The sequence below is a fragment of the Hipposideros armiger genome, unplaced genomic scaffold (assembly GCF_001890085.2).
Source record: "Hipposideros armiger isolate ML-2016 unplaced genomic scaffold, ASM189008v1 scaffold_35, whole genome shotgun sequence".
NCBI lineage: Eukaryota > Metazoa > Chordata > Mammalia > Chiroptera > Hipposideridae > Hipposideros > Hipposideros armiger.
Genome location: NW_017731385.1, coordinates 5,607,244 through 5,622,367, shown reverse-complemented (window position 1 = coordinate 5,622,367; position 15,124 = coordinate 5,607,244). Strand labels below are relative to the sequence as shown.

The 15,124-nt window shown below is 44.2% G+C and overlaps 1 protein-coding gene across 1 annotated transcript; it reads left to right on the top strand.

The window, feature by feature from the left end:
- Window positions 1-926: 926 nt before the first annotated feature.
- Window positions 927-13,935, top strand: SELENOS (selenoprotein S). The gene is made up of 6 exons (XM_019637832.1): window positions 927-1,071; window positions 1,759-1,893; window positions 3,872-3,978; window positions 11,389-11,478; window positions 11,567-11,645; window positions 13,341-13,935. Exons 1-6 carry the CDS (start codon window positions 996-998, stop codon window positions 13,418-13,420), a joined length of 567 nt encoding a protein of 188 aa, XP_019493377.1. The 5' UTR covers window positions 927-995; the 3' UTR covers window positions 13,421-13,935.
- Window positions 13,936-15,124: the final 1,189 nt, after the last annotated feature.

Sequence of the window (15,124 nt, the reverse complement as noted above, 5' to 3'; positions counted from 1 at the left end):
AGGAGAGTGCCCAGAGGGTTTGTGCAAAATGGCATGCTCTTAAAGGAAGAAAGGTGGGGCAAGGGAGCCTACTAGGAAAGGATTGATTGGGGGGAGGGCATGTTTTGGGAGGGAGGGAGTGGCAAGGTTTTCATTATGCGGGTAGCCTCTTTCTGGTAGAGGTAGAGAGGGATTGTGATATTACCTTTCTGATGCTGGACCAGCAATTTCCAGACTGACTAAGATTATGGTTCTGGGAGAGGCTGAAACAGCAATTAGGTCAGGTATTAAATCTAGGTTTGGTATCATGGGCTTCAGCACAAGTGACACAATTTTGTGCCTATGGTTTCCTCTTTAACAATTGTATTCCTAATTGCCAATTAGCTTTTGAGACAGCTAAGTGTGTTCACTTCAAAACCAAAAAATAAATAAATAAAAAGCCCTCCAAGTCAAATTTCAAATAGGATAGTTAAGGTAGGACTCAGGTGGTGACAGGTGAGGAATGGAAGGGGGTGGAGGATGGCGCTGCAGGCATAGGAAACAGGACAGTACTATAAATAACTGAATATCTTGTGACAGTAAAATTTATGTGTTGGAGCCGTTGCTATGATAATGCTTTCCCAAGAGGTTTTGATTCTGGAGGGGAGGAGAGCCATAAGGATCAGCAGGATTCTTAGCCTGAAAGGTAACACCAGCAGCGGGAGGAAGCTGCCCTGCTTCAGTACAAAAGGAAACATTCAGGTTGGTCGTCAAGGAGGTCGGTCACGCGGCCTCACTTAGGTCAGCAAGGAGGCTCACGGCTACCCAGCGCCAGGCCAGCTCAGGGGTTCTGCCCACGCCCCAACTGCGGCTCGCCCCGCCCCGACCACGCCCACCCCGGCACGCCCTCGCAGTGATTGGCCGAGCGTTGCCGGGCCGCCGAAACACCGCCCCCGGCGCGCCACGTACACGTAGGGGCGGGCCGGAGGGCGCAGGCTCAAGCTGACGCTGCTGGTCCTGGCGGAGCGCCGGCGGCTATGGAGCGGGACGGGGAGCCGCTGGCCGCGCGGCCGGCCCTGGAGGCCGAGGGGCTGCGCTTCCTGCACGTCACCGGTGAGTAGCCGCGAGCCGCGCGGCAGCGGGGTCGCGCCGCCATGTTCGGTGGGTCGTCCTCCGCTGCGCGCCCGACCGGGCCTGGGGAGGCCTGGCCCGGAGCCGGTTGTAGGCGTCACACGCAGGTCCTGGCGGCAGGTCCGGAGCGGGCGCCGAGGCCCTCCGGGAGCCGCACTTCCCTGGGCGGTGCTGTCGGGCCATTTTTGCGCGACTCTTCTACTTTGTGCCAAGCAACCCCTTCCGGTTGCAGTTACTGGGATCACTGCGCCGTTGGCGTTTGCCTCCAGGCCTCGGCTCCAACCCCCTTCCCCCCCATCCACACTAGTAACCCTGCACTGTATCAGCCCCCCACGGCCACCCCTTTCTGTAGGTTCCCTGGGTCTGAAAGGCCTTGGCCCTCCTGAAGGGTCAGATAACCTCTTCACCCCTCAAAACCCAGCTGCGGTCCCTCCGTCCTCTGTACTTGCCCCCCTGACTCCCCAGATGGTTGAGAAGTCCCTTCTCCGTGACCCCTAAATTGTCGCGCTTCTCGCTCGTACTTTAACTGCCTACTTAGGCCATTTCCTCAGCTAGACCTTGAAGGTTTTGAGGGTGGGAACCTGTGCTTGTTTTGTCTTTGTTGAATTTTATGGAAAAGTCCATACTAGTCTCTTTTTAGTTTCTCGAAAATCGTGTTCTTCTTTGCAGTGGGCTCCCTGCTGGCCACCTATGGCTGGTACATCGTCTTCGGCTGCATCCTTCTCTACGTGGCCTTTCAGAAGCTTTCCCCACGGCTGAGGGCCCAGAGGCAGAGGCAGCTGGACCAAGCTGCGGCTACTGTGGGTTAGTACCTGATACAGGATAAAGGAAGAGGCTTTGCACCCACTTCTTTTAGTGTTTAAAAGTTAGTCTGTTGTTAAGACTGAGAAGAGTATGATTCTAGTCTGTATGGGAGGGAAAGGAAACCGTGTTCTGCTTCTGGAATTGATTTTGGTGGATGTGCAGGAGACTGGTTTTTCGTTTCAGAGATTTTAATGAGACAGAGAACCTGCCTGGTGGTATGTAGGTAGCATATCTTGTTGGAGGGTTTTAATTTATAGGGTGGATGAAAGCGAAAACGTCACAGCTTCTCCATATTTGTGCATCTGCCTACTAACTCCGAGTTATCTCTAGGACCTTTGTGAGTGATGAGAAACTTAGTCTTTGTTCTCCATATTCACTGTGCTTTGATTTTCACAACGTGCTCATCAGACCTGAGTTCAGTTTGCACTTGGTTGTTTCAAAAATTTAACTTCCTCTGAAACAGTAGCCTTTTCACTAGTTTAGAAGCTTTGGTTTCTGAGGACATACCCAAAAGAAATGTCAAGCAGCATAATTAAACAAATACAAATCCCCATTCATTTGAGTCACCATGGTTACTGAGGTTGAGGAAAGAAAATGTCACATGTAAAAGTAGTCTTAGTGGAAAGACTTAGAAAATTCCTTCACTCAAACATACCTCTCCCATGAAACCCCATGGTCCTGCCATTCTCGCGGTGTTTTTCTGATTGTTGGCAGTACATTCAACAATAAACTATACAAAGTGCTACTGTAAATCTTGCATAAGATGCAGGATTTCATGAATGACCATGGTGTTGGGTAACAGCTTCAGTCACCTGCTACACCCGTCTCCGTGATCAAAATGCCGACAACTGCAGAGTACATTTAGAAGATGAGAGGATGGGCATATCAAAAGAGGACTGTTTTTATGAAGCACTGCAAAAAGTAAATGTGCAATGAAAGGTGTTGCGTTGTCCTGTTTTTGATTTTGTTAGAAAATTAGCTTGAAAAAACTACACTTGACTGATTTTATCCTAGGAATGATTCAACAGTTAGAAATGTTACTGAAATTCACAGTTCTATACAGTAGAACTATAGTTTTGTTGCTAAAGATAAAGTTCCAGTTATCTCTGCCCCCACCCCCACACACGTACCGGTGCTGTTTTGATCATGACATTTGTTTCATGTGGACTCAGTTAAGTTGCCTTTTTTACTACTGACGAGTAATGATGATCACCTATACTTTGGATGGTACTGATGTGGATATATAAGTTCTATTGTAGTTTTTCCTTCTTTAGCAAATCAGTCACACCACTGTGTAGTTGCCCCTCAGTGGTCCTTAACACAGTGGTCTGATTAGATGAGCAGATGGAGACTTTTACAGTGTATTTATATAATTTTGCTTTGTTTTATAAACCAGATTAGAATATACACAAAGCTGGGGTGCTCATTCCTCTTCCTGCTAGCTGAAGGGATTTTTCTTTCTTTTCTGTATAAATAAGGATAAAATACTTGAGTACCTTTACCTCTTCCTGGTATAGATCTGGACTAATTAAGTGATGGCCAATGACCAGAAAACTTTATCTTTCCTTGGTTGTCTTCTAGAATGCTGGTCAGCCTGGAGCCCGGGTGCTGGGAGTGTCCACATAGTGGAATGCATGCTCTGTGCCCATCAGATCATGGGGCCCACCCCAGACTTCCTGAATTGGAGTTGCTGAGGGAGCCCAGAAAAGTGTTTTGACCAGAGGTTTCTGGTGCTGTGTATATTTAGCCAGGGCTAAGAACTATGGCTGTGGGACAGCCCCCTGCCCTGTAAGCAGCCACATATATGCAGAAGCGTGGAATTATTTGTGTAAAAACATGTTTTTGCATTGTCTGACATCTATGTCTGATATAATTTTGTATATTTCTCGTAATATGAGCTCTTAAGAGTTCTCATTTTATGTTATACAAGGTGCTTTAGCTCACATTTTTTCTGTCATTTTATTTTCTGTCATTTTAGAACCTGACATTGTTGTAAAACGACAAGAGGCTTTGGCAGCTGCCCGTTTGAAAATGCAAGAAGAATTAAATGCCCAAGTTGAAAAGCATAAGGAAAAACGGAGACAGGTGTGAACTTGTTTGAGTTTGAAAATGTGGTTTTAAGAAATAGTTTGAGGCTTTAGTGGGTAAAAACTGTGTGTGTGCGCATGCACGCACTCTAGGGCAGGTCTTGGGAACAACCAGTTGTAGCAAAATAATTTCCACTTAGCTTAATAGTGGTCAGCGTGCTTTCCTTCTGCAATTTCTTACTGTTTAGGGGGAAAACACTCTTAAAGAAATGTGTCTTTTATTTATGTTTTTGCTTTGTACTGGTTCCCTCACAGCAGTTTGTCACCCAGCGAAACTGCGTCCAGGTGCCATGCCACAGGACACAGAGCACACATTCAGCTTCTTGCCCCGTTGTCTGTTTCAAGCTGTGTGTCTCACACAGTCTGCCTTGGTGGGGCCACCCTTCAGTGGACTGAAGGAGAGCCAGGGGAGGGTGGTGATGGGTTTGGTCCGGGGGCCAGACGGAGGTTTGAAAGATGCTTTTAAAGGCTCATGGTTTGGTTTGGGTAGTAGGAGGGGAGGGGGAAGGAAGACCAAGGATGGCTCTTTGAAGGGACCCGAGCAGCCAGGTGGATTGTGCCGCTCTTTCCAGGAATAAGCTCACGCACCACATGGGACCCAGCTTGTGTGACAGAAACAGAAGTGTAGACTCTGCTTTCTAGTTTCAGTCCAGGTGTTTCTGGGCCCCTCTTCACCCCCTGAGAAGGAATCCTCTGCTGGCTCTAAGGCAGCAGAGAAGCTGGTCTTCCTGTTGGCCTTGCATGTGGCTCTGCTGTTTCCAGGGTCATGTGCCTTTCCAGAAAGCACTTCCTGGTGGCTTTTGTTTCTGCCCAGTCATCCAGTACGCTGCCAGTCTCCCCAGCTTGGCTGCAGCCCAGAAGGGAAGGACAGAACAAGACCACACCTACACCCACACTCGCCTGCCTTTGTCACCCTGTCTCAGCACCCTTTTTCATGTTCAGTAGGCCGTCCGTCTTGCACTAACTTAAAATGTACTAGCACATTCCTGTTATTTAATGTTTTTAATCATGTGAGGTTAAACAAATTCATGACATAAAAACCTGCACCGTGAAACCTAGTCCCTGCCCTCCCTGCTCCCCCGCCTGCTGCTGCCCGAGCATTCCAGTAAGCTTTTTCAGGAGTTTTTCCAGAAATACTTTATCCACATACGAACACATGCATAGCTCTTTTTTCATAGAAATGGCAACACAGTATACGTATATGCCATTTTGTTTTAATTTAAATTTTTTTCAATTACAGTTGACCTTCAGTATTATTTTATATTAGTTTCAGATGTACAGCATAGTGGTTAGACATTTATATAACTTATGAAGTGATCTCCTAATAGGTCTAGTGCCCACCTGGCACTACACATAGTTATTACAGTATTATTGACTATATTCCCTCTGCTGCACTTTATATCCCTGTGACTGTTTTGTAACTGCCAGTTTGTACTTCTTAATCCCGCTCACCATTTTCACCCAGCCCCACAACTCTCCTCCCATCTTGCAGCCATCAGTTTGTTTTCTATCTATTAGTCTGTTTCTGTTTTGTCTGTTCATTTATTTTGTTTTAGATTTCACATATAAGTTGAGATCACATGGTACTTGTCTTTCTCAGTCTGACTTATTTCACTTAGTGTAATACACTCTAGGTCCATCTATATTGTCACAAAATGTAAGATTCATTCTTTTTTATGGCTGAGTAATACTCCATTGTATATATGTACCACCTCTTCTTTATCCAATCGCCTATTGATGGGCACTTAGGTTACCTCCATATCTTGGCTATTGTAAACAACACTGCAGTGAACATATGGGTGCATATATCTTTTCAAAATAGTGTTTTGGATTTCTTCAGATAATGCCTCTGAAGTGGAATTGCTGGGTCATAAGGTAGTTCTGTTTTTAATTTTTTGTGGAACCTCCATACTGTTTTCCATAGTGGCTGCACCAGTTTACAATCCCACCAACAGTGCACGAGGGTTCTCTTTTCTCCACAACCTTGCCAGCACTTGTTGTTTGTTGATTTATTGGTGATGTAATTCTGACAGGTGTGAGGTGATATCTCATGTAGTTTTTCTTTTTTTTTTTTTAGATTTTTTTTATTGGGGAATTGAGGGAGGGGAACAGACAAGTTGCTGTCCTTTTGTTCTTCAGTCTAGCTGTGGAGGACGTCACTTCACTGGCCCATGTTGGTATTATCATTGCGCTCTTCCCCAGGGAGGCAGTCGGTTGCCAGCCCTTGGTCAGCAGCTCACGAAAGCTCACGCCTGCTGCCGGGCAGCCAGCCCCATTGCAGCCTACGCTGTCTCCGGCGACTCACGGCAGCCCAACTCCAGGTTGAGCTGTTGTTCACCATCTTAGCTGTAGAGGGCGCAGCATCACTGGCCTTCATGTTGGGTCCCAATTGGGGCCCTGCTGCTCAGAGCTGGCATCCCAAGCCAACTTTTAATCAGTGCACCACTCGGCCGGCCCGTCTCATATAGTTTTTAAATTCCATTTCTCTGATGATTAGTGACATGGAGTATTTTTTCACATGTCTGTTGGCCATCTGTATGTCCTCTTTGGAGAAATGTCGAATCAGGTCCCCTGCCCATTTTTTAATTGGATTCTATGGGTTTTTTTGGTGTTGAGTTGTATGAGTTCTTTATAAATTTTGGATATTAACCCTTTATCAGATGTGTCACAGGCGAATATCTTCTCCCATTCAGTAGGGTGCCTTTTCATTTTCTTGATGGTTTCCTTTGCTGTGCAAAACCTTTTTGGTTTGATGTAGTCCCATTTGTTTAGTTTTTCTTTTGTTTCCCTTGCCTGAGGAGACATATCAATGAAAATATTACTAAGGGTAATGTCCAAGAGTTTACTGCCTGTTTTCTTTTAGGAGTTTTATGGTTTCAGGTCTTACAATTAAGTCTTTAATCCATTTTGAGTTTATTTTTGTATATGGTGAAAGAAAGTGGTTAAGTTTCATTTTTTTGCATGTATCTAATTTTCCCAACACCATTGTGGTTCCATATAAATTTTAGGATTATTTGTTCTAGTTCTGTGAAAAATGCCATTGGTATTTTGATAGGAATTGCATTGAATCTGTAGATTACTTTGGGTGGTATGGACATTTTAATGCTGTTAATTCTTCCTATCCATGAGCACGGTGTCTGCTTCCATTAATTTATAGTTTCTTCACTTTCTTTCTTCAAGGTCTTATAGTTTTCTGAGTACAGGTCTTTTACCTCCTTGTTTAAATTTATTCTTAGGTATTTTATTTGATTTTTTTTTATGTAGATGTAAATGAGATTGTTTTCTTAATTTTTCTTTTTCATAGTTCATTATTGGTATATAAAAATACAACCCATTTCTGAGTATTAATTTTGTATCCTGCTACTTTACTAAATTTATCTTTTATAATAGTTTTTTTGTAGACTCTTTCGGGTTCTCTATATATAGTAAGTATCGTATCATCTGCAAGTAATAGTTTTACTTCTTTCTAATTTGGATGCATTTTATTTCTTGTCTGATTGCTATGGCTAGGACTTCCAATACTATGTTGAATAAAAGTGGTGAAAATGGACATCCTTGTCTTGTTCCTGATCTTAAGGAGAACGCTTTTATCTTTTCACCGTTGAGTATGATGTTAGCTGTGGGTTTGTCATAGATGGCCGTTACTATGTTCAGGTATGTTCCCTCTATTGCCACTTTGCTGAGAGGTTGCTTTTCTATTATTATTAGTTTCAGGTATACAAAACAACACAGTGATTAGACATTTACACACCTCACAAAGTGATAACCCCAACAAGTCTACTGTCCTTGTGACATTACAATACCATTGACTGTATTCCCTATATTGTACTTTATTTCCCATGACTATATATTTATTGAGAGTTTTTATCATAAATGGATGCTGGATTTTGTCAAATGCTTTTCTGCATCTATTGATATGATCATATGATTTTTATCCTTCATTTTATTTTATGTGATGTCTCACATTAATTGATTTGCAGATTGAACCAACCTCACATCCCAGGAATAAACCCCACTTGATCATGATGTATGATCTTTTTAATGTATTGCTGAATTCGGGTTGCCAATATTTTGTTGAGGATTTTCGCATCTATGTTCATCAGGGAAATCAGCTTATAATTTTCTTGTTTTATAATATCTTTGTCTGGTCTTGGAATCAGTATAATGGTGGCCCCACAAAATGAGCTTGGGAGCCTCCCTTCCTTTTGAATTTTTTGGAATAGTTTGAGAAGAATAAGTGTTAATTTATATTTGAATGTTTGTTAACGTTCACCTGTGAAGCCATCCAGTCCAGGATTTTTGTTTGATGGGAGTTTTTTGATTACTGATTCAATTTCGTTAGTAGTAATCGGTCTGTTAAGATTTTCTGTTTCTTCTTGATTCAGTCTTGGAAGATTGTATGTTTCTAGGAATTTGTCCATGTCTTCCAGATTGTCCAATTTGTTGGCATACAGTTGCTCATAGTGTTTTCTTATAAACATTTGTATTTCTATGGTGTCAGTTGTCACTTCTCCTCTTTCATTTCTGATTTTATTTGGGTCCTCTCTTTTTTCTTGAGTCTGGTTTAAAGGTGTATCACTTCTGTTTATTGTTTCAAAGAATCAGCTCTTGGTTTCATTGATCCTTTGTAATTTTTTTTAGACTCTATTTCATTTATTCTCACACTGATCTTTATTATTTCCTGCCTTCTATTCATTTGGGGCTTTGTTTAATGTGATTTTTCTGGTTTCTGTAGGTGTGAGGGTGGATTGTTTATTTGAGATTTTTCTTGTTTCTTGAGGTAAGGCCTGCATCACTATGAATTTCCCTCTTTGGACTGCTTTTGCTGTGTCCCATGGATTTTGGGTCATTGTGTTTTTATTTTCGTTTGCCTCAAGGTATCTTTTGATTTCTTCCTTAATCTCATTCTTGACCCATTCATTGTTTAGTAGCATGTTATTCAGCTTCTATGTGTTTACGTGTTTTTCAGTTATTGTTTTTTTGTTTTTTGTTTTCTTGTAATTGATTTCTAGTTTCATAGCATTGTGGTCGGAGAAGATGCTTGACATGATTTCAGTCTTTAACACTTACTGAGACTTGTTTCATGTACACTTCAAAAGAATGTATTCTTCTGCTTTGGGTGAAATGCTTTAAAAATATCAATTAAATCTATCTGATCTGATGTGTCATTTAAGGCTGCTGTTTCTTTGTTGATTTTCTGTCTGGAAGATCTATTCATTGAAATCAGTGGGGTGTTAACATCCCTTACTATGACTGTTACTGTCAACCTCTCCGTGTATGTTATTCAATATTTGTTTTATATATTTAGGTACTCCTACTTTGGGTGTATAAATGTTTAACAGGGTTATAATCTCTTGTTGGATCAACCCCTTTATTATTATGAAATGTCCTTCCTTGTCTCTAATTACAGTCTTCATTTTAAAGTCTGTTTTGTCCAATATAAGTATTGTTTCTACAGCTTTTTTTCATTTCCACTTGCATGAAATATCTTTTTCCATCCCTTTACTTTCAGTCTGTGTGTGACTTTCAACCTGAAGTGGGTCTCTTGTAAGCAGCCTATGTAAGGGCTTTGTTTTCTTATACATTCAGTCACCATAAGTCTTTTGATTGGAGCATTTAACCCATTTACATTTGAAGTGATTATTGGTAGGTATGTAGTTATAACATTTCTTGTAATACTGGTTTGGTGGTGATGAATGCCGCTAGCTTTTTCTTGTCTGGGAAGCTCTTTATCTGTCCTTCGATTCTAAATGATAGCTTTGCTGGGTAGAGTAATCTTGGTTGTAGGCCCTTGCTTTTCATCACTTTGAATATTTCCTGCCAATCCCCTCTGGCCTGCAAAGTTTCTTTTGAGAATCAGCCGATAGTCTTATGGGAGCTTACAAAAACAATAATAATAACCTGAGGTTGGCCTGCCTCACAGTTAAGTCAGCTCTTGTTTGTGTCCTCCCGATTTGTCAGCTGTGTTCCATTCTGGTGTTCTCCGTGTTAGCTAGGAGTATGACACAACCTTCAGATCGAGGGATGGCTTCCTCCTCGACCCCCTGTACTTGCCCTGGAAGCTAGATGTGACAGGCACTTGGGTTTAGCAGTGATGGACCCTGAAAGCCATGGAGACATTTTCTGGATCTGGGCTTTCTAAGCCATCTTCTAGCATATACTTGTCATCTCTCCGTTTACTTGGAACCAGAATGACCTGCAGGTTGGGTCTGGATTCCATTGGGATTGAGAGATTTTGTGACCTTTGTGTGCATGAGAGCTGCGGGTCTCGGTTGCTGACAGGCACGTGCTTTTCCCGGGGCAGGAAGCAGAGGCCCAGATGTAGCCAGTGCAGCTTCCTCCTGCCTTGGGGACCTATGCACTGTGATCAGAGGCTTTCTCAAGGGCTCGTTATTGGGCCTAATTTCCTGCTGAGATTCGTTTTCCCTTGTTTTCCATCGTACTTGACTTTCAAACCACTTTCACGTCTGCTCTGAGAAGCAGAGGGGTTATGTGGCTTCCCTCAGGGACACAGCCAGGTAGCAACAAGGCAGGCCTGCCGCCATACTCACTCCAAGTCGGAGTTCTTCCACGTTGTCCAGAGTGTCCTGCTACAGGCGAACTTCACAACTGAATCCGTAGTCTTCTTTCTGTGACACTTGGGCTTGCTTTTTTTTTTTTTTTTAAGATTTTATTGGGGAATTGGGGGAAGGGGAACAGACAAGTTGCTGTCCTTTTGTTCTTCAGTCTAGTTGTGGAGGNAAGCATCTTCATAACCACTGACTTCAATTCTTTTTTTTTTTTTTTAAGATTTTTATTGGGGAATTGGTGGATGGGAACAGCGCTGGGGAATTGGCAGAAGGGGAACAGACAAGTTGCTGTCCTTTTGTTCTTCAGTCTAGTTGTGGAGGACGTTGCTTCACTGGCCCAAGTTGGCACTATCATTGTGCTCTTCTCTGGCGAGGCAGATCAGTCGCCGGCTTCTGGACGGCCGCTCATGGCGGCTGCTCACGCTGGCTGCTCGCTAACATATGGTAGCTTATGGCAGCCCTCTGCAGCAGTGGCTGCTGCCCACGCCGTCGCTGGCGACCCACGGCAGCCCAGCTCCAGGTTGAGCTGTTGTTCAGCATCTTAGCTGTGGAGGGCAGTGTCAGTGGCCCTCATATGTGGGATTCAAACTGGGGCCCTCTGGCATCCCAAGCCAGCTCTTAACCAACGCGCCACTCAGCCGGCTCTGGGCTTTCTTTAATAGTGTACAAAACAAAAGGTTCTGTTTGTGAATTAAACTCTAAATACAAGTTTTATTAACTGAAGAAAATGCAGGGGGAAGGTGGTTTGTAACTACATTTCAGTTACAAATTGCCAAAATTCATATTTTCTTTGAGATAGATGGCAGTGTCTGCACTCATTCTATATGATTCTTTCTCAGCTTGAAGAAGAAAAAAGGAGACAGAAGATTGAAATGTGGGACAGCATGCAAGAAGGGAAAAGTTACAAAGGAAATGCAAGAAAGCCTCAGGTGAGTACAGACTGGCCTAGTTCACATTTTTTAGGCAGATGAAGACTTGTCAGGTAGCATGTTTTTAAGCCTGTGTATGTTCAAACAGGAAGAAGACAGTCCGGGTCCTTCTACTTCATCAGTCATCCCGAAACGAAAATCTGACAGAAAGCCTTTGCGGGGAGGTGGTAAGTACCAAATATTAAAGCATCCTGAATAATTACAGAGTGTACTTACCTTTTAAAAACAAGATTCCCAAGTTTAGGATTATGACGATTAAATAAAAGAAACAGAAGCAAAGCAACCTTCAGTGGCTGGGAGTTCAACCTGCTGAGTCCTGTTGCCCAGTGGGTGAGGGGCAAGGATGTGGGCACAGTTCCTGCCTCCAGGAAGCCTGTAACCTTGACCTCAGTGTCCAATCAGTTAAAAAGTGAATGTTCAGTAAGAAATTGCAAGAGGAGGTCAGTAAAGGTCACCAGTAAGTAACTGGAATGACTGCACTTGTGTTTGGTGCTCTGACTGATCCCCCACAGCCCATGAGGGCCGCCATGTGTCTTGCAAATAACCTCCTCAAGGACACGTGGGCAGATGTTCATCCGGAGCTTTTTACTGTCCCCCGCACCCCGCCCCAGGTGATACCGTAGCAGTCTGTCTCCATCCCATCCTGGAGGGCTTTCCCGTCCTTTGGGGAGGATGGGACTCACACACAGTGACAAGCAGCAATGCTTTGTGCCTGTCAGGAGCTCTGCATTAACCTGAGGGAGGGGAGAGCAGAGGGACTAGAACGTTGCGTGGGAACCAGTTCTGGGCTGAAGGCTTCGTGTTCTCACGGAGGAGAGGGCTTTCTGCAACGGCAGGGGGCTGAGGGCCTGGGTGGCATCTTGGGGAGACGAGCATGGTTCCTAAGGTGGCATGGACACAAGCTGAGTCACCCTGAGAGGCTGAGCTCTGACCCCCTTTGCACCAGGAGCCCAAAGCTGGTTTGCCATAGGGGAGTGACATGTCTGAAAAGAAAGGCTATTTTATTTGTTTTGTTTTGTTTTTTTTTTAGCTGAGCCATCCTGCTACCTGTTGGCAGCTCAGCGGCAGCTCAGCTCGGGCTGGACTCAAACTGCTGTTGCTCAGAGCTCAAGCTCTTGAGTGAGCTCTTAACCAACTGAGCCACTCGGCCGGCCCAAGAAAGGCTATTTTAAAACTTTATCTTGCTGGAAGACTTTCAGAGTGAACAGTGGTGATATTTCGGAAAGTGTAAATTGTAAAAAGTGTGATGTGTGACATGCTTTGTGCATGGCCGCTTTCAGTGTTCCCAGCAGCCTGGAGCTAGGTGGTTTGACTAGCCTGGTCTTACAAATAAGGAAACTGAGGCACAGGGAGTTATGGCCCAAAGATCCCATAGCAAGTAAGGTGCAAATGCACCTCATTTAAGCTGAGCACTCACCCTGGTCGCCTAATGTCTGTGCCCATGAATGACCCATTGTGACCGGTAGGAGCAGCCAGTGCTATGCTGTTTTCATTTTTTAAATGTATTTCTGTAGCTTGAAGAGTCCTATTTGAATGTATACATGTTATTAATATGTAGAAGAAGTAGTAGAAACCCTTATAGACTTATCCAGCCATCTTGAGAGGGTTTTGGGGGGCAAATACGTTGTGTTTTGGGGAGTTAAGACTAAGAAGCAGAATGGCTTCTTTCATTCCTACCAGCAAGTCAAATCAAACTGCAATGACAGTATAGAGTTGTTTTTTTTCATGTGGTGGCTAAAAGGTTATGAAACTGTCCCTGAGAATAGAATCCGTATCGTTGCAGTGCCCTGCGTGTCAGGCTCGCAAGCTTATGTGTGATACCGAATTCCTAGTACCATTCTGCTTCCTTTCTCTCCTGCCAGGTTACAACCCTTTGTCGGGTGAAGGAGGTGGCGCCTGCTCCTGGAGACCTGGACGCAGAGGCCCGTCATCTGGCGGATGAGGCTAAGAGTCTTGCTAGTGTCGCTTCTGACACAGCAAGATGAATCCTGAACCCTCGATTCAGTTGCCTTACGCAGGCTTTTCACAGTGACTAGCCAGGGGGACATGGGGTTTATTTCTGTTCTTACTACACCTGCATCTTTGAGGGTTGAAGTCAGCATAGGGGGTAGACATTGCCACTAGCCAGTAGTAGCAATTGGTCACACCTCACTAAAGCCAGTGACTGCGTAGATTTTGTGGGTGATTGCTAGTTGTAGGCAAAGGCCTCTGGGTGATTGGCAGTCTTAATAAAAGAGACCTCATAATGACCCTTCAAGTTAGAAGTCGTTGCTGGTAGGGCAGTCTCTGTGACAGGTTGCGTTGAATGATGTGTTCCTTGTAAATGGTGAGCCCACCAGCGAGGATTACTGAAGCAAACAGTTGATGGGGTTGTTTCTGTATATTTACTTTCATGTATAGAACTTTATAAATAAAAAAAAAAGAAACTGTAAATATTAAAAAACATTGCAAAGACCATTTTTAGCATCTTTATTAAGTAAATTCAAGGAGATGTCTTTATGAGCTTGAATCTGTCAAACATTAAATGACTTTCTATCATTCACAACCTCCTCCTATTATTACTTATTTCCCAACTCACTGTGCCTCTCCTGCAGTGAGCATGGAGTGTGGCAGGCAGTGTGGTGACTTCTGGAGGTGGCAGACTCCTTGGGGCTTAAAATTCACAAGATCTCTAGCGCTTGGAGCTGAGTTGCTGTGTTAATAGGATAAAGAAACATCTTGTCTAGAGGTGCCTTGGGGACCGCCCAGGTTTTGAAGAGCCCTGTTGGTCACCCCCCTGGCCCATGACTCACTTAGTACAGTCGGTCCAATGGCTCTGTCAGGAGAAAAGGCCAGATAGGAAATATTTTAGACTTTGCAGGTAGCAGAGTCTTTGATGTTTACATTTCTTAAGGATTGTTAAAAACATTAAAAAAAAAAAAAAGATTCTTAGCTCATGGGCTGGATTTGGCCTGTGTGCTAGGAAAGTGTTGTAGAAGTACTTGATATTTTCAGTTCCCCTGCATGCACCTCAGCGTTCCCGGGGTGCCCACAGTTCGCAGCAGGGTGGCTCTACCCCTGTACTTGTTTTCACTCGGAAATCAAAAGTAAGTGGAAGTGATGTCAGTAAGGATAGCCTATTTTAATTTACATTTACACAAGTAAATTATAGACTCGGTTCTGTGTCATTTAGAAAGGCTTTCTCCACTCCAGGATTCCCCTCCATTCTATTACTAGTACCTTTTTCATTTAAACTTCCCAGTGTTCTGCCCACACGCATTGGGGTGTCCCACGGGTGGTTGGCGCATGGAGGAGGGGCGGCTGGGACTCCAGGATGCTGGGGTCACCCTCTATGATCACCAGACGCCTGCTCAAAGGGGCGTGACCCCACAGACCCTCCCGTCCAAACACTGGAGCCTCCTGAGCGTCCGCGATGGGGCCAGGAGGCTTTGCCACCTTGGGCTCGTCCTGTCTATAGGGTTCTTGTGTTGCTCGTAATTAGCGATTTCATTAAGAAAACCAGAGAAATTAAGATACGCGTATAAACCTGCAAAACGGCAGTTTCCAAACGTGTGGGCGCTCTGTCGCTAGATTAACTGTCACACGCTGCAAGACTCGGTGTGCAGCCCCCTTGGGTGGGGCCCGTTCGCCTCCCTCACCAACTGGG